The sequence below is a fragment of the Camellia sinensis genome, chromosome 3 (assembly GCF_055761805.1).
Source record: "Camellia sinensis isolate YWXY chromosome 3, ASM5576180v1, whole genome shotgun sequence".
Lineage (NCBI taxonomy): Eukaryota > Viridiplantae > Streptophyta > Magnoliopsida > Ericales > Theaceae > Camellia > Camellia sinensis.
In genome coordinates, this window is record NC_138963.1 from 75194390 (window position 1) to 75211740 (window position 17351).

At 33.3% G+C, this 17351-nt stretch overlaps 2 protein-coding genes across 3 annotated transcripts; one reads left to right on the plus strand and one right to left on the minus strand.

Moving 5' to 3' along the window:
• Window positions 1-151: 151 nt before the first annotated feature.
• LOC114279382 (large ribosomal subunit protein uL16) lies at window positions 152-2914 on the plus strand. The gene is made up of 4 exons (XM_082920095.1): window positions 152-290; window positions 1636-2137; window positions 2345-2426; window positions 2673-2914. The coding sequence occupies exons 1-4, from the start codon at window positions 281-283 to the stop codon at window positions 2739-2741; spliced, it is 663 nt and encodes a 220-aa protein (XP_082776221.1). The 5' UTR covers window positions 152-280; the 3' UTR covers window positions 2742-2914.
• Window positions 2915-4613: 1699 nt separating this feature from the next.
• LOC114279381 (AP2/B3-like transcriptional factor family protein) lies at window positions 4614-15719 on the minus strand. 2 transcript variants are annotated; one of them, XM_028221602.2, is made up of 8 exons: window positions 15295-15719; window positions 11050-11164; window positions 9109-9174; window positions 8881-8976; window positions 8561-8619; window positions 8320-8479; window positions 7949-8155; window positions 4614-5059 (listed from the first exon to the last, which is right to left on the minus strand). In XM_028221602.2, exons 2-8 carry the CDS (start codon window positions 11122-11124, stop codon window positions 4880-4882), a joined length of 843 nt encoding a protein of 280 aa, XP_028077403.2. In that variant the 5' UTR covers window positions 11125-11164; window positions 15295-15719; the 3' UTR covers window positions 4614-4879. The 2 variants fall into 2 exon arrangements, with proteins under 2 accessions (XP_028077403.2, XP_082776220.1); XM_082920094.1 differs by having other exon boundaries at window positions 11050-11240; window positions 15295-15442.
• Window positions 15720-17351: the final 1632 nt, after the last annotated feature.

Below are 17351 nucleotides of genomic sequence, written 5' to 3' on the forward strand. Positions count from 1 at the left end.
TGTGTTGGATGAGGGCGTTGCTTTTAAGTTCAAAAAAGCCCAAACTCTTTCGTCTGGCCCAATAGGTAATAGCCCTACGTGTCATGGAGGCCTAATTCTGATTGCTGATAGCCGGCCCGTGTTCTTTGCTAAAAAGCCCCACGTGGCAGAAATACGTGTGAGATGGGGCTAGGGCTTTGAAGCATTTTGAGCTTCGGACCCACCAGTATATATACATGCACAAACTCCTCCATCCATTTTCTAGGGTTTTCAGAGATTTCGAGCTCAGACCTGTTTCGCCATGGGGAGGAGTAAGTGCCTTTTCGCTCTATCGATCTATCTATATATCTATCTATCTTTCTATCTATATATATGTATATGCTTGTGGTTGCGTATATATAGATCTGTATTTGGTTTATCTATCTGAATTTTTTGCTGCATGGTTTTCTGTATGTTCATAGATCCATTGAAGATTTGAATTTTCTGATCTAAAATGTTTTTTTCTTTGTGCTTGTTGTTTCTTTGAGTCTTCAATTGAGATCCGTAATTCAATTTCCCGTGTGGTGCTGAGAAATCTGAGAGAAATGTGTTTTTTTTTTCTTCTGGCCCAAACACCAGCCCTGTTGGTTTCTGAAATTCTTATTGGATTTCATTTCACATCTTGAATCGATTTTTCCTTTTAATTTCAATTGTGTTTGCATTCAGTTTTTTTCTTTCTATTGTATGGTGTTGTTTTATGTTGATCAGGTGGTTGTTTTATACTGTTTAATTGAATGAATAATTACATAATTTAGTAAGTGTCTAAAAAAGGCAAGTTTTGGAATATTTTGATGCTTTGTTCTGTTCTATGTAAATTTTAGTACGGCCGAGTATATACCGAATGAACAATGTTGTTTGTAAGATTTATTATTAGGATTCTTATTACCATTTGTAGTTTTGTATCTTTTGCTTCATGGTTATGCTTTGATTATTAAGATTCAGCTTGTTTTTAGTCTTTAGGAACGTTGATTTATAATTTGCTTGACGCTGGCTAAATTAAAGCTATTGGTTTATTTGTTTGGCTTCTGAATGGATTTCATGTAGCTCATCATATTTCTGATTTTAGTTTTGCTATAGCTATATGTCTGCATTGACTTACACTTTATGTTGGCATCTTCATTGATTCAACGTATTTATTACTGGACATACATATATACTTTGTAATTGGCTGTTCAATGTCCAACATTTTGGGTGGATTGCGTCCCTATCAAGTGTTACTTGACTTTTTTTTTCCTCCTGGAAATGCTCTTTGTATCCAGTGTTTAAAATATATATGCAGTATGCATGTGAAGTTATAAATCTTGTCTAGATTATTTTATTAGTCTTTATTACACCAAGACCCTCTCAACTATTTGTGAATATCATCATACACCTTCATCTTTAAACCCATGCATTTATATCCCCTCAACTATAAAAATGCATCACTTTTACCCTTTTTTGCCCCTATCCACAAGGGGGCATTTGTATGGTTTTTGGGGGTGTAAATTAATATTCGCTAATAGTTGAGGGGTCTTGATGTAATTAATCCATTTTATAACAAGCCTCCAGTTTCATTTTCAAATGTCTTTTACTGATGTGCAGTGTATGTGTATCATTTTTTTTTTCTCACTATTTTAGGACCTGCAAGGTGTTATCGCCAGATCAAGAACAAGCCTTACCCGAAATCAAGGTACTGTCGTGGTGTGCCAGATCCCAAAATCAGGATTTATGATGTTGGGATGAAGAGAAAGGGAGTCGATGAGTTTCCCTTTTGTGTGCATTTGGTCAGCTGGGAGAAGGAGAATGTCTCCAGTGAGGCACTGGAAGCTGCACGTATTGCGTGCAACAAATACATGACCAAGTTTGCTGGAAAGGATGCATTTCACTTGAGAGTGAGGGTACACCCATTCCATGTTCTGCGTATTAATAAGATGCTTTCCTGTGCCGGAGCTGATAGGCTCCAGACTGGTATGCGAGGAGCTTTTGGTAAGCCTCAAGGAACATGTGCACGTGTGGCCATTGGTCAGGTCCTCCTGTCTGTCCGCTGCAAAGATGGAAACAGTCATCATGCCCAGGAAGCTCTGCGTCGTGCAAAGTTCAAGTTCCCTGGTCGTCAAAAGATCATTGTCAGCAGGAAGTGGTATGCAGAAATTATCTTTATCTGTGTTGAATGAATAATTTACATAATAATGTTGTCATGCCATTTCTATCAATCTAAAAGAGGGAAGTTCTTACCTATATCACTAGCAATTTGTGCCTTAATTTTGTGTACATTGCTATGTAATTTATAGGATTTGAGTTTTGTGTAATTTAAAATTTGTTAAATTTAACCTTTGTGGCATGGCAGGGGATTCACCAAGTACAACCGTACTGATTATCTTAGGTGGAAATCAGAAAACCGCATTGTGTCAGATGGTGTCAATGCCAAGGTTAGTCTCTGTCAAAACACAAGAGTTAGTTTTCGTGTATTTTTTTAGCCTACCTCTTTGTTCCAATCTTGTCTTGGCTGATAATCATTGCCTGATTCCTACTAGTACAACACCATTCTGTTGGATCCCTGCCACTCCAGTAGCTGCCGGGGTGGTAGATAGAATGTACTGGATAATGTCTGGTGTTTATTTTGCCAATTTTAGATCACACATTAGATAACATGATTGTTGTTTTGATTCTTGCAGCTTCTTGGGTGCCATGGACCTTTGGCAAACCGTCAACCTGGAAGAGCATTTATTAATGCATCTGCTTAGGAGATTTTGTTGACTGCTGAGCATCGGTCTCTGGAACTGAAGGACTCCTGCTTTTTCCTGTCTGCATTTTGTTGCTGTCTATTTTGACAAATTCTGTGCTTGAATTAGTATTGTGTTGAAAACTTGGAATACTTTGCTTTAAATTTGTTTTTATTAAATGAATTTTGTTGCAATCTTGGTACTAGCAACCAAACCTTAGATTATATATGTGGTTTGGCATGATTAATTATTGGTTTGAATCGTGGTAAATTGTGTTCTGCATGCTGCTGAACTTTTTAATTGGTTGGTCCATACAGGTGTTGTATTGGCTTCATTGGTGTACGTTTTTTTAATCAATGCTTGGATATCTTGGTTTGGGGGTTTTATGTTCTGTTGCTGAGAAGGGGAGTCAAATACTAATATTTGAATTGTCTTGGATGACCAGAGATTGCGGTCACTGGTTTTTAAATTGTTGCAATGGTACCAAAATCTATGCGAACTGGACTTGAATTTTTTGGTTTGTAGTGGTTTTGTTGGTGGCATTTAAGCGAGGACCAAGCTTGTTGGAGTCACAAACAATTTTGTTTCTTGAGGAAAGTCTGGTATGGTGAAATGTAGTGTCAGTTTAAGGTTTACTTTGATGTGGGAAATAATCTCAGGAAAGTGAAAGGTGTTTTTGAAATTTAGCTTGGTTTGGGAAGAGTTGATTTAGCCTGTTTTTTTGGCCTTTTGGCTAATTTAGCCTACCTAAATTAGTTTTGTTTGGGAAAAGTTTTTGGTTGTTTTTGGTTTGGATGTGATAGTTGTGAGAGAAGAAATTTAAAATGAGTAAATTAGTTATTGTCTTTTTGTTTATTTAGTCACTTTACCGCTTGCCAAACGGCTGTTGGAATACATGGATAGGAAAGTGAAAGGTATTTGTGGATATTTAGGTTCATGGCTCTCGTTTGGAAATGAAGGGATTTGGTATCACTCATTCTGGATTTGGGATTACTCATTCTGGACGTATATCATTTTAATTCAATTCAACATAGTATTTGTAGTTATGCATTTCAGGAATATTTGAGAGTTATGTATTAATGAATTTGAAATAACTAAGTTGAACATATTTATTTGAAATCTTTCTGTGGGTAATTTTACTTGGAGCTATGGTAGGAATATTAAATAATTTATCAAATTTTTTACCATCACATATGGGTTTGTGTAAATCCCACACAATGTAAGAGTTTTGATAAAAAATTTGATAGATTATTCAAGATCTACAGCATTTTTCTTTTACTTGAACAGAAATATTAACAAATTGTGTCTCTCCTATCTCTACGCATCCTACATTTTAGAATAGGAAAATTTTAAATATACATAAAATTCATATAATAAATTTGACAAGAATAATGTGACAGTACTATTATTGTAAACAAATTCATCTTCAACAATATTTTATTTTGAAATGAAAAATTCACAATGAGTCACATCTTTATGTATGAATTTTTTATTTGTATGACAATACTGAAAAAAAAAAATTTAAAAAAACTTACATTTCTTTATTCTTTTTTTATTATTTTAAATTCCTTTCTGAATTGGTAAATCCAACCTATTCATTCAACAAATTGGATCTTACCCAACAATCAAATCACAATGCAACCTATTCATTCACACACAAAAAAAAAAAAAGTTCATATATTTATTGCCTGGAACTAACTGAAAATAATTTAGTTGTTTCTAGCACATGGTGCACCAAATTAATGAGATCACGCAAAAGATTATAAATGAGATCTTTTTTGGGTGGGTAAAATGAAATTGATCTTACCTCTTACTTAACCAACTAAGCCAAGTCCATGTAAGTGTGCTGTGTTGATGTGCCAAGACAATTAAATAATTACTCAAGATAGAAAATGTCAAGAAAGTGCTTCTACAACAATCACTTGTCCATGGTTAGGCAATTTACCAATTGAGGGAATAGAACTCCATTAGAAGTCCATGAGCAGAAACCCATTACTATATATATTCCATATATAATTCTTGATAATATCATACCCCAAAAATGGCATCTTACATGGAGATGTAGTTATATCCTCTAGCCAACAAATGTTCTGAACTAGTTTGGCTTTCATTTTTCTCCCCCCATTAAAATCCACCGGTTCTGAAAATTGCTGGCTCCTTCATCGTTTCTTCTGCTTTCTGCTTTTCTTTGATCTTGTTAACCGTTTTGGTTCTTTCTCATTGTTCAGATCAGACTCTTTTGCCCCATTTGATGTATTCTCCGCGTCACTGTTTACTTCATCATCAACGGCCGTATCATCTATGTCACTGGAACAGTTGGATGCTCTGACTATGTAAACCTGCAATAGACATGAATTTTTTTGTTTCAGCCATACTACACGCACAGAAAGAATCAGACACAGAAGACACATATGTGAGACAAAAAATGTTTGCAACTATAGATGTGAACATGTTTGCAATTACAAATGCAAACATTTTGTCTCACATTTGTACATTTTGTGTTTGATTCTTTCTGTGCATATAAACACTTTGTTTTTGTTTCCATGAAGCACAAAAAATTTATACTAAAATTAAATATTGCTTAACAAAATCAACAAAGTCGTGCCACAAAAGGACTAGAACAGGAAACATAAGTAACAAGTTTCCCCATTGCAAGCAACATTTTATCACTCATAAAATACAGAATATCAGGACTAAATTTACTTATTTTCAGTATTGTTTTCCTCATCTGGAGATGCATGGAATTACAACAGAAAAGAAAATCTGTATGGAGAGGAGCAAATGCAATATAGTTATTATAATTTTAGTACTTATGGAGACACATGTAACCTAAAGAAGTAACAAAAACTTGACTGTGGAGAGTTGAATTTTGTTGATTCTATAAATGCACCACAAAAAATTTCTGGGACGCCTTAATCCTAAATTTAAATTTTGTTGATTTTCTTTGAACACTCCCATTAATGCCCACCTTACACACACACCCAGCTTGTCAACACCACCTCCTCTCTTTTCCTCCCCGCCGCATGCCACCCCCTTCCCTACCCGATGCCCCTCCCCCTCCTCCTCAAACCCTAACCCCACCACCTACCATCACCAGCAGACACACACACACAAAGAGAGTCACGCAGAAGGGGGAGCAGAACAAAAAAGGGGTGTGGCGGTTTATAGAAGCAAAGAGGAGGTGGAGGTGACGAGAAGGGAAGGGGAGGGCGTTGGGGAGTCACACAGGTAGGAAGAGGGGGCTGTGGAGGAGGCGAGGCGTCGGGGCGGTGCCAGACGGTGGGGAAGGTTTGGAGTGTGGCATAAGGGGCTGACCGAAGGCTAAGGCTTTTTCCCTTCTGACAATACAACTTGGGGTATAAAGATGGGGTCTCCAACAATTTTTTTGAAGTGCATTTAGAGACTCCCTGTAATTTCATATTATCTGACCATTATAGCATTCAACCTCCATGTTATATTTTCAATACAAAAATGATCATGTGATCAATGGTTGCCCCACAAATTTTCTTTTGCTTTGTTAGAGATTCACTACAATTTGAAGGGCATTTTAAAGAAATTTCTTATGCAAAAAAGACAATGAAAATCTCCCAAACTAGACTTAATTTTTCTAATGGTTGTGTCTAAAGGAATACTACTATCATGACAATTTGGTCTCGATAAAATACATCAAGGCAAATAAACATATTGCATATTGTTAGGTCCCTACTTGTTGCCAATTTTGCGAACAAACTTGGTTTAGTCGAGTTGTAATTTTTCCTGGTTTTTTGGTCTTCCCGCTCAAGTGGGAAAAGCTACGCTCGAGCAGCAATCTTACACTCTCACTAGTTTGGCTTGTCTGCGAAAGTACTAGGAGGTGTGTTTTTACGCTGGAGCGTATTTTCCAGCGCTCGAGCGTAGACCCTGGTTAGACACACGCATTTTAGTGACACCACTCGAGCGGCCATTACTGCGCTCCAACGAGGTTCACGTATCTGACTGCTATAAAGCTGTGTTTCAGTCAGAATTTAGGGCATGGCTTTCAATTTCTTGTTTTGGGTTTTAGGGTTCTCTTATGAAGGTTATTTGCTAGTTTTCCTTTGATTTCTTTGTGAATATATTCATGGATCAGGAGAGTTAAATCAAAGGGTTGTCGGTTTGTTTTTATCAATACAAGAGTGTTATTCTTCGGTGGATTTCGGAGATTCAAGCGTGGAGTATTCGAAGGGGTTCGAAGCTATGCGCGGTCATTGATTTGACATGGATGTTGTGGATTCGACATCAAGCTGGTCAATTCTGAGACGAAGACACTGGTGAAAGAGATACAGATTGTTGAAGACAAATTGACAAAATTTGGGTAATTTGTTTTGATAAATTTGTATTCTTTCTTTCTTTTATAGTGGATTGATTAGTAGCATGTCGCCCGCAGTTTTTTAATCACAATTGAAAGTGCTCCAGTTATGGTTTTTCCACATAAAAATCGGTTGTGTCAATTTATTGATTTTGAAGCAACAATTTAAATCACTTTCGTACGTACTAGATGATTTATATTGTTAGTTTTAATTGTTTGGGAATTGTTGAAATTAATTCTGGTCTAAATCACGAATCGCTTAGGTTTTTCACATATATTAAAATTGACACTCCTAGGATTAACTCCTCAAGATTGATAAAATGTGAACACAACAAAACAAGTTGTGACTTGGGAATAGGAGAAGTCCAATGGCATTTATTTCAACATTTAGAAACATATTTTTTGAAAATGCATGCTTGGATGAACATATGTAGAGTTCATACACATGCAACAGATCAATCTTTAAATGTTATAATATGACCAAATCATTAGTTATTCTTGGTTGTGAAGACAACTAAAATGAATCATTTTCTTCTCATGAAAAGGCATATACAAATGCATAATAACAAAATAGACATCTCTATCAAAACCATCTAGAAGGCCATTGATGATCTTTGGCATCAGAATTTGCACACTAGGCTACAGTGTTCAAAAATTATAAATAAATTTAGTTTAAAATATATAATTATAGAATTAAAACAAGCATCACACATAAATCACAGATTTTTAAGACAAAGTAACTCAGTGCATAAAGATAAGTCATCTTGCTTGGAAACCTAGTCTGCCTTTTTAAAAGTATGTTGCAAAAAAGACGTCCATTAATACATGTCAGGACATAATAGCAAGAAAAAAGAATTACTATCAAACATATGGTAAATGAATGTCATTAATGGAATCCTACCTTAAATCTTGCAGGTTCAATCAATTCAAACACCAGAGCATCACCGTCATCCAACTTATGGTCCAGAGCAAATGCTCTCCATCCACCGCTAAGCCCAGTTCTCTTGCCAATGTAAACAGAGTCATATTCTGCACCATTTTCATCTTCCAATACTATATCTACTATCGTTTTAGGAAGATGATCCTCACAGAATTTAGAAGGAAGTCCCTTAACATCATGGCAAATTAATTTAGCACCAAAGGATATGTATAGCAATTGAAAAATGTAACATGTGCAATATATCTAGATTCTAGACAATATATGTACATATTGTATAAAACTACCTTATAGGAAAATCAATGGCTAAGAAAAATTGTTCTACTGAAACTTACCAACCAAAAACAACTATAAACATGAGATCGAACCATGGATTTGACAAAAGATGGATTTCCCGATGTTAAATTGCTTTGAATCTTCTCTGCACACTTAAAAGCTAGAGCTCTTTCTTCGTAAGAAGGAGTTTTGACTTCATGCAATGGTCTTGCTAGATAGCTGGAAATTCAATTATACTATTACTAACAACTAAATTGGAAATATATAAGACAACACTATGTTCACAAATATTGATGCAACCTTGCCCATGATGAACTTATCTTTGATCTCTTTCGCATAGGTGGAAGCCCTATGTCAACCTGAAATGAAAATTAAATAAACTTAGCTTAAAAACTGTTGCTAGCTAGGAATAGTACATAATAATAGGAGCAAGACCATGTCAAAGCTCAAAGAATTTGTAAAAAATTCTTAAAAATGATACTATACATTTCACTCAAACTGTGAAACTGGTTTTTGATCCCAAAAATTGTGATTCTTTTAATTTCATTTGTCTTTCATTTTTTTGTAGTTCACATTCTTAATATTGATAAGATTACAAATTATTAAGTGCTAGTACTAACATCATCACGATACGAAGGAATTGGATTGCGTGCACGAGAAGAACGTCTTGGCTCTAGCATGTAGATATTTTCTGATTTGGGTTTTGAATAGCGTTGCTGCAACATAAATAAAATAAAATAGAATAAAGAAAGTTAAGAAACACAAATAGACAAAACCACTAATGCCAAAGCTAAAAGGACTGAAATTATAGCCATAAAATCAAAGGTTGGGAAAGAACTCATATTTACCACAGGCTTCTTGTCAGAACTTTTGAGATCGGATAAACTCTTTGAAATCTTCGAAATCCCTAAATCCTTCAGGGAAATAAATTTGATAAATTAACCATAATGTTGTCTAATGTTAAAAAAGTAGATGTCAATTAAGCTTTAAGAAGATGTATTGCTCCTCGATTATCCAAGAAACAATGGTTTCTGAGCAATGCTATACATAATCTCATTTCTTCCCTCCTTTTCTCCCTCCTAGACACAAAACAATGGGTCCACATTCATAAATGCATATAGGCCTACTCATTTGTGCCTTGGAGTAAGAAGGGGAGATAAGAAATCGGATTATATGTACTATTTTTCTTTCTTTTAAGAAGAATAGATCACTTTTGTGACACTAATCGTTCATTCTTAAGTTAGAGCGGTAGCTCATAAACCATTCAACTACTACAAATCCTGATCAGTAAGTAAACATTTACTAACAAATAAAAGAAAAGGAAAGCAAAGGAAAGATATATATGTGTGTATGTGTGTGTGTGTGTGTGTATTAAGGCCTCGTTTGGGAAGTGGCTATTTTAGAGGCTTTTTGGATTTTTGGCTATTTTAGGCCTCATTTGGCAAGTGGCTATTTTAACAAAAAATGCCAAAAAGTAACTAAAAAAATCAAAAAGCCAACGACTCATACCAAAAAGTCAAAGATTTCATTTTCTCTCTACTTTTTGCACATCTTTTCGTAAAAAGTCAAAAAATCATCCCAAACATACTAGTTTTTTTTACATTACATTTTAGCCAAAAAGTCAAAAAGTTACTAAAAAAGCATGTTCCCAAACGAGGCCTTAGTAGGCTATTTTAGTTTTTGTATTTGGGAAGATGAGATGGATTTTTATTTGAGTTGTTGTATTGAAAAATGTGTTGAAATGATGTTTGAAGTTAAAATGACAAATTTGTCCCTAAAATTACAATTTTTTAAATTGATGTAAAGGGACAAAATCGTAATTTACCAAGTGATGTAACAATTTGTTGTGCCTACACTGTCCGACAGCTGCACCTATTTTTTTTTTTTTTAATAAAAAGGGTTGAACAGTGGGGCTTTTTGGCTTATTTTTAATTTGGGGCTATATTAGTCTGAACCCTTGTTTCCCAAACAGTGTCTAAGTGTCCATTCAACACTACATGACTACCAAGTGCTAGAACTACTGAGTGCGGGTCAAAACTATTTTTCTTAGCCATGCACTAGTTAAGATGATAGTATAACTAGCCTAACCAATTTGAGTTTATAATGAGATGAAGAAAACAAAATCCACTGGCTCTGTTTGGAAGAGCTTCGGTGTTTGCACATGGTGTTTGATTATGGCTTTCAAAAATTAATTTCACACTCACTTTTGAAAACTCAATTTAAGGTGAGAAAATTTGAGCTAACCAGTCGTCCCACCGGATGTCCCACCGGACGTCCGGCCGGTCGTCCGACTAGTTGACCAGAACAGTGCATAATTATTATTATTATTTTTTTTTTTTGCAATTGACACACGTTAATTTTTATATATTCAATAAAAAATATTTTCTAAATTTTTTAAAAAATTTTATGAGTTCTGAATAGAATTTTGAGTTGTGTGTTTGGTTATGAGTTGTAAGTTTTTGTATCAAATATCATATGTCACATTAAAGATTCCCCACTCAATTCAAAACTCTTTTCAAAACTCATTCACCAAACAAATTTTTCACTCAAATCATAATTCCAAAACTCACAAACTCAAAATACAATTCTATTCTCAAATCATATTTAGAAAACTCTACCAAACGCAACCAATATTTTTCCATCTAAAAACATATTCTAGCATTGTAATTAACCTGTGCATGCAGGCATACAAAATACATACATGTAGGATACATATGAAAGTAGAAGAATTAATAAATATAAATGAAATTGAATGAGAAATATTTACTACTAAATGATAAAAGAAATACCTCGAAGCGTTTTTTATTGTCTTCAACTCGTTGCTTGCGAGCTTCCTCATAAGTGTTGCCACTTTTGTTGGCCATTGCTTGCAGTAGTCCAGATACAAGATATCCAATTGTTTGTCTAAGGCATCCCCGAAACACAAGTAAAATTTTCTTCAGTACAGGATTTAGAAAGGCTGTTTTGCTGAAAATTTAAACTAAAAAGAAAATTGCGTAAATGATCTTAATCCCAACCTGTTACTAAATATGACATCTTAAGCTTCAAGTAATATCTTATTGAGTCAAGACTTAAATCACAAGTATACTGCAATATAAAATAGACAGCCTAATTTCAATTCTTTGATCAGGGAGTCCTTCGTTCATCCTTTCAATCTATTGGGTGGACACTCTATCAGAACTCTAGTCCTTAAAAGTCAAGTCGTTAAGCTATAGGGTGTGTTTGGTTTGGTTTTGGGAGATAAATTTTCAAAAAAAATCTTGGGGAAAGAGTTTAGAAATTTTTTTGGTTTGTTTGGTTATATATTTTGTAAATAGTTTTGAAGTATGGAAGTTTGGGATAATTTGATAGTTTGTTATAGTTGAGTAGATGTGTGTGAGAAAAAAAGTGATTGAGAAGGAGAGAGGAGAGAGAAAAGTAATTGATTGATGTGTAGAAGAGAAGGTGATTTTCGGAAAAAAATTCAAAAAATTTCCAACCAAACAAAGCCATAGTCTCTTCTCCCCTCTCCTTAGCATCTGTTAGAGCAATCCAAGGTTATGCAAAGGTTCAAACTTTACATAAAACTTTTGTTGCTCCAATAAAAATAGTCAAAGAAATACGAACACTTCTAAAAGGGTGACATATCGTGTCAGACATTGACAAGACAAGACACTTGTTGCATACTTCCCAACATTTGTTAAACACGTCTAAACATGTTTTATTATTTTAAAAAAATTTCTAGACTCAAACACGCATTGGATGCTCGGGGAAAACATTTGTCTATCGCTTAGATACACATGAAACACATTTATAAGTTTGAATAAAATAATTTGGAATTCTATGATTAAAAAAAAGGTAAATTCATACCGATTCTCCTCCTTTAGACTAAAAACATTATTTTTTTAAAGTAAATATTTATATATATGATATATAATAATTGCTTGTCCTTATATATGTTATATAATAAATATATAAAATTATTTTATTTGTTTATAATAATTGTTTAGCTAGAGGTAAAGTTCTCCCAGATTCAGAGACACAGGCAGCTACTCCTTCAAAAATTGGGAATCGAAAGGATGGGATGCAAAATAAGGGCCTACAATTGTTCATCAAATGAGACCGAGAACCCAAAGGATCTATCAAAGAGTGAGAGAGACTGACTAGACTATAGTCAACCACCTTTGAAGGTTGCAAAGCCTTTAGAGTGCCCTTGAATGGAAACAACTTGAACTGACAGACTTCCTACACTTCAACATGACACTCTTTCGCTAAGTTATATCCCTCCTCTAACTTCATTGAGAAATAGAATTGACTAATCCTTAGTCAAAGGGTCAAGAAACTTAATGGCACTATTCTTGAACAACTTGGAGCCGGGCCCTCTTTTTGCACAATTACAGAAATGAAAATAACGAGAAAAATCATATTCAATTATCAGTTGCCCATATAAAAAATAGGATTGACTATGGATTAGTGTTACCAGAAAACTCTATTGCCCTAGCGAATTACGTTTTGGTATGTACGTCCCGAAATATTGTACACTTTCATTCCAAAACGGTAAATTTAGATATCTAAATGATCCCAAAAAAATTCAATTTATCTCCTAAAGGTTTCCTTAGAGAAATAAATCAAATATAATGAACTAAAATCTAAGGTGAGTGAAATTTTAACAAAATAAAATGTCAAAGATAGGTCATAATGCTCATAGAAATGTGTTACTATATGATTAATTTGGAGAAAGAAAACTTACAATTCAATGAATGTCTAATGTTAAAAGAAAATTACTCTAGAGCTATCTTAAATTCTTATAATATAATTCATACAAGTCTACTCCTATTGTACCATATTTTAGAGCACGTGGTGTACCACGTTTCCGTTTTTGTTCCACGTACCAAAATGATCCATGTTCCAGGTAACATAGCTATGGATTCAAGCCATAGCAACCTTCATAGTGTTTTAAAAATGGTTTGAAACAGCAATGTAACACTGTTACATAACCATATGAGCAGTCACCGTCACCGCTATCCGTTACAGTTATAACAATGTGATTGAATTTCAAAAGGGAACAGCCACCATCGTCATGTTATACACATAACAAACAGACTGTTAGACCACCATTACAACCATTACTGCCATTACGTAAGTGTGGTAACATTTGTCACTTTTAAAAGCCAATTTTTTGCTCATTTTGTGCTCTTAAAACTTTTGTTTTTATATTTATTTACTAACATTAAAAATTAACACAAGTTTTATTTGTAGTTGTAACTTGTAAGGTTTGTGTTGTGTAAAACTTGTATAACTTGAAAATATAAATCAAATGACTAGCTTTTTAAATAGAATAATTGTGATAGGCTAAAATACAATAAATAAATAAATAAATGAATATGAAGCTAAAAAATGGAGTGTGATCATCATTGATCTAAAACAAATGGTTGGTTTTATTCTTATTTTTAAATTTTACTAATTTTATTATTTATTTAACATATATAACCTTAAAATTTGAAACACAACATAATATTACAAATCTGTAATAATAACAAAATAAATAATATAAAAGTGGTGTATTTTGAATTTATGACATGTGAAATCAATAACTATTGAAAAAAAAAAAAAAAAAAGATCAAAACTCTCTTCATAAAAACTTTAAAGTAGTACAAAAATTTTGGAAAGTAATATTTCAACATAGAAGACCAAAAAAATTACAATTAGTACACACTAGAAACTTTAAGCCAAAAAGATTCTCACCCATTTGTAAATCTTTCCCCAATTTCCCACTTACATGATATTTCTCCTAAAATTTTATACATATATTGAATCATGATTAACAAATATACTAAACCTTTCAAAAATTATTTTAAACCCCAAGAAATGTGATTTTGAAATAAAATATATATATATCGGTAAGTTTTCGCAATGTTGTGCAAAAAACAGAAAATTTTCACAACTCTGGTTGTTGCAACCTTACCCTACGCCTGTTACATCCTTCAACGGCATCACCACTACAGTTATTGTTAATGAAACGGCACGCATTACTGGAAACCTTTCCCCCACATGTCATGTTTTACATTTTTAAAAAAATTCCGTGCCAGTGTGTTTGTGTCGTGTCACCTGTCCTAAAACAAAATAAATATCAACATTTCAAACCCAGATTACACTTGATGGAACTTATTGTCAATTTTTTTTCTTTTTATTTTTTTGTAAATCATTTCTCTTAACAAGCAGCTTCAATAACCAGTCAAACAGCCAATCTTCCCCCAAAATCAAATCATAATGCTACAATGACCAAAGTTAGATAGCAAAATTTTCATAGCATCTCCAATGCATTGGTGACATATCATAGGTATCCAAAATTGCTACTCAAATTTGGTCACTAAAGTACACGCAATTTAGTCCCCATTTGATGAGGTTTGAACGCAGATTAGCTACAGACCTGTCATTATTGCGCAAAATGACTATCCTCAAATTCAAACCCATATCCTTAAAGAGAACCCTTGTTTAAATTTGATCACTAAAACCAAATAAATAAATAAATAAATACATAAAACAGAGTAGTAAAATTTGACGGCATTTTTGCTTTGCTCTATTTAGGTGAAGAAACAATGTCATGGTTACCAACAGCAACAAATTGATCCAGTAGCCCGAGCTTTAAGGCTGCAACTCGAAGGCTAAGTTTGCTTGAATCTTGAATTTAAAATTTATAAAGGAAACAAAAGATGGGAAGAGAAGTGAAAAACAAAATATATATATATATATATATTTCACTTTGTTTCTCTTTACTGTTTCACAAATTACTCAACAAATACAAAATCAAGCTATAGCAAAACATAACAACTCCATGTATATGCCCAAGCGCGCACACACACAACACAAAACAACACAACACTCTAAAATATACTGAAGCAAAAATAGAATAAGACAAAAACATTGCTAGATGATAACCAGAGCAGAGTATCGATTTTTTTACGAGTTGATTGCATAGTTCAAAACCTGAAAAAATTTATGAAGATTTCAGCTGAATGATAGATGAGGGAGTTGTTAAATCAGAGACATCAAACCTTGGATTATTAACTCCCGATCTGTCAAAGTGCTCTGAGGAGGCTGTGCTCGATGATACCACCACTACACTCTTTCGTTGCAGAGAGAGAGAGAGAGAGGGAGGGAGAGGAGGGGAAGCGCCGAATTTGAAATTTGATATTGGGAGACAGACAGCTTGGAATTCGTGAGTTTTATTTAAAATGCACCCGTCAAATTTATTTGAGATATGTTGTTTTTTTTTTTTTTTTTTTTTTTTGGAGTATTACTAGAGACCCCAAATATTCTATCAAAAGTTTTATCAAATGTCTCACATGGGACCTACACAATATAGGTCTCATGTGGGTCCCACAGCCATGTGAGACATTTGATAAAATTTTTAGAACCTCTAATATTTTTGTTTTTTTTATTCATATTTGAGATATGTTTGGACCCCTTTTCTGGTTGATGACTCTCTATTTCATCTTGGTATGGGGTTTATTTATTTACGTATGTGCGAGTCTAGTTGGGATGAGAGTCCTTGGAAAGATTAAATAAGTTTATTTTTTGATTTTTTATTAAATATAGGTTGGATTTAGATTAGGTTTGAAGTGATGTGTTAGAGAGGTGATGTGACTTAAATAAAATGATATGATTTAAATAGAGTAGTGACTTTTTGTCTTTTTTCAATCATGCCAAACTTGGCCTAAGGATTGTGCGAGTCGTGCATGTGTGGGGTCTCTATCATAATTAAATTTATTTAGCTTTCACTTTGGATGTGTGTTGACATTTTAACTTTTTGGTTTTTTTTTTATTATTTTAGTTTGAGGTTAAAATTTTTTGTTTGGGATAGATTTTTTGATTTTTTTAATTTTTGTAAAAGAAAAAATAAAATGATTTTGGTTGAAATATGATATTTTATTTTATTAGATTAAAAAACATATTTTATTTTTTTTGACTATTTTAACCCAAGAAAAGAATGTCAAAAGTCTTAAAATATGAATTGTTTTTATAATTTAAAAAATTATCAAAAATTTTTTTTAATAAAATTAATTAAAAAATAAAACTTTTAACTACTCTCGTAGATAATAAAATTATCTAAATTATTAATTAAAATAAAATTTTAATATCATTTAAAATTATTAATTAATTTGATAATTTATTAATTAAATTGACCATTGATTTATTATAAAATTAAAATTTTCGAAAGGTAATATATAATTTTCAAAATTACATAAGATAATTTGTATTTTAAGTAAGGGAATAAAACTCAAAAGGTGTATTTGTAATTTAACTTAACATTTTTTACTTTAACGGCATCATTGGTTGGCCAGTCATAGATTGGTGTTGTTTAGTACAGTTTATTGTAAGTTAAAAGTTGATAATCAGAAAGTTAAAATCAAAAGCATTCCTTCTTTAGTTTCTAAATAATTAATTTTTTTTTATTTATTTAAATTATTTATACCTAAAAAACTGTAAATAGAATCTATACCAAATAACCTGATACAAAATTTTTAAATTAAAATAAACAATAATCACCCTATAATCTATAGCAAACACCCCTAGCCTTTGGTCTTCATTCTAAAGAAAAAGAGGGGGAAAAAAGTCAGATTAGAAAGAGGGGAAAAAAAGTCAGATTAGAAAGACCAAAATAAAATAAAAAGTGTTGTGTTATGCATTGTAGGCCCACTCAAAAATAAAAGAAACAAACTTTACACCAATGTGTTCCTAAAATGAGGCCTCTTTTGTCTTCCTTTTCAGATGCTAGTTGTCATTGTCCCCCTAAAAATATCTCTCCCTCTCAACCCTATTTTTTGGATCAGAGATGATCCAGAACCCATTAGGTGACTCCCACCAAAACCATATACACGTAGGCCATGTTTGTTTGGGTGAATATGAGCTTAGGATTAGATTAATAATCCAATAAGGGCGTGTTTGATTCGCGGGATAAGGGGGGTGGACTATCCACTATTTGAATTGTAATCCAAATAGTGTTCCTTATCCGTCGTTTGATTTTTTTTTAGTCCGGCGGACTCCATGTCCGGCCGGACTCCATGTCCCCCATATGGGGGACTATCCTATCCTGGGGGGTGGGATTGTT

What these genes read in the sequence shown, in the direction of transcription:
- LOC114279382 (XM_082920095.1), top strand. An exon ending in ATCATTGTCAGCAGGAAGTG is followed by an intron (nt 2,138 to 2,344) that starts GTATGCAGAAAT and finishes GTGGCATGGCAG; the next exon opens with GGGATTCACCAAGTACAACC. An exon ending in CAGATGGTGTCAATGCCAAG is followed by an intron (nt 2,427 to 2,672) that starts GTTAGTCTCTGT and finishes TGATTCTTGCAG; the next exon opens with CTTCTTGGGTGCCATGGACC.
- LOC114279381 (XM_028221602.2), bottom strand. Translation starts at nt 11,124, where the DNA reads ATGGCCAACAAAAGTGGCAACACTTATGAGGAAGCTCGCAAGCAACGA. An exon ending in ACAATAAAAAACGCTTCGAG is followed by an intron (nt 9,175 to 11,049) that starts GTATTTCTTTTA and finishes ATTTCCCTGAAG; the next exon opens with GATTTAGGGATTTCGAAGAT. An exon ending in TTCCTTCGTATCGTGATGAT is followed by an intron (nt 8,620 to 8,880) that starts GTTAGTACTAGC and finishes TTTTCATTTCAG; the next exon opens with GTTGACATAGGGCTTCCACC.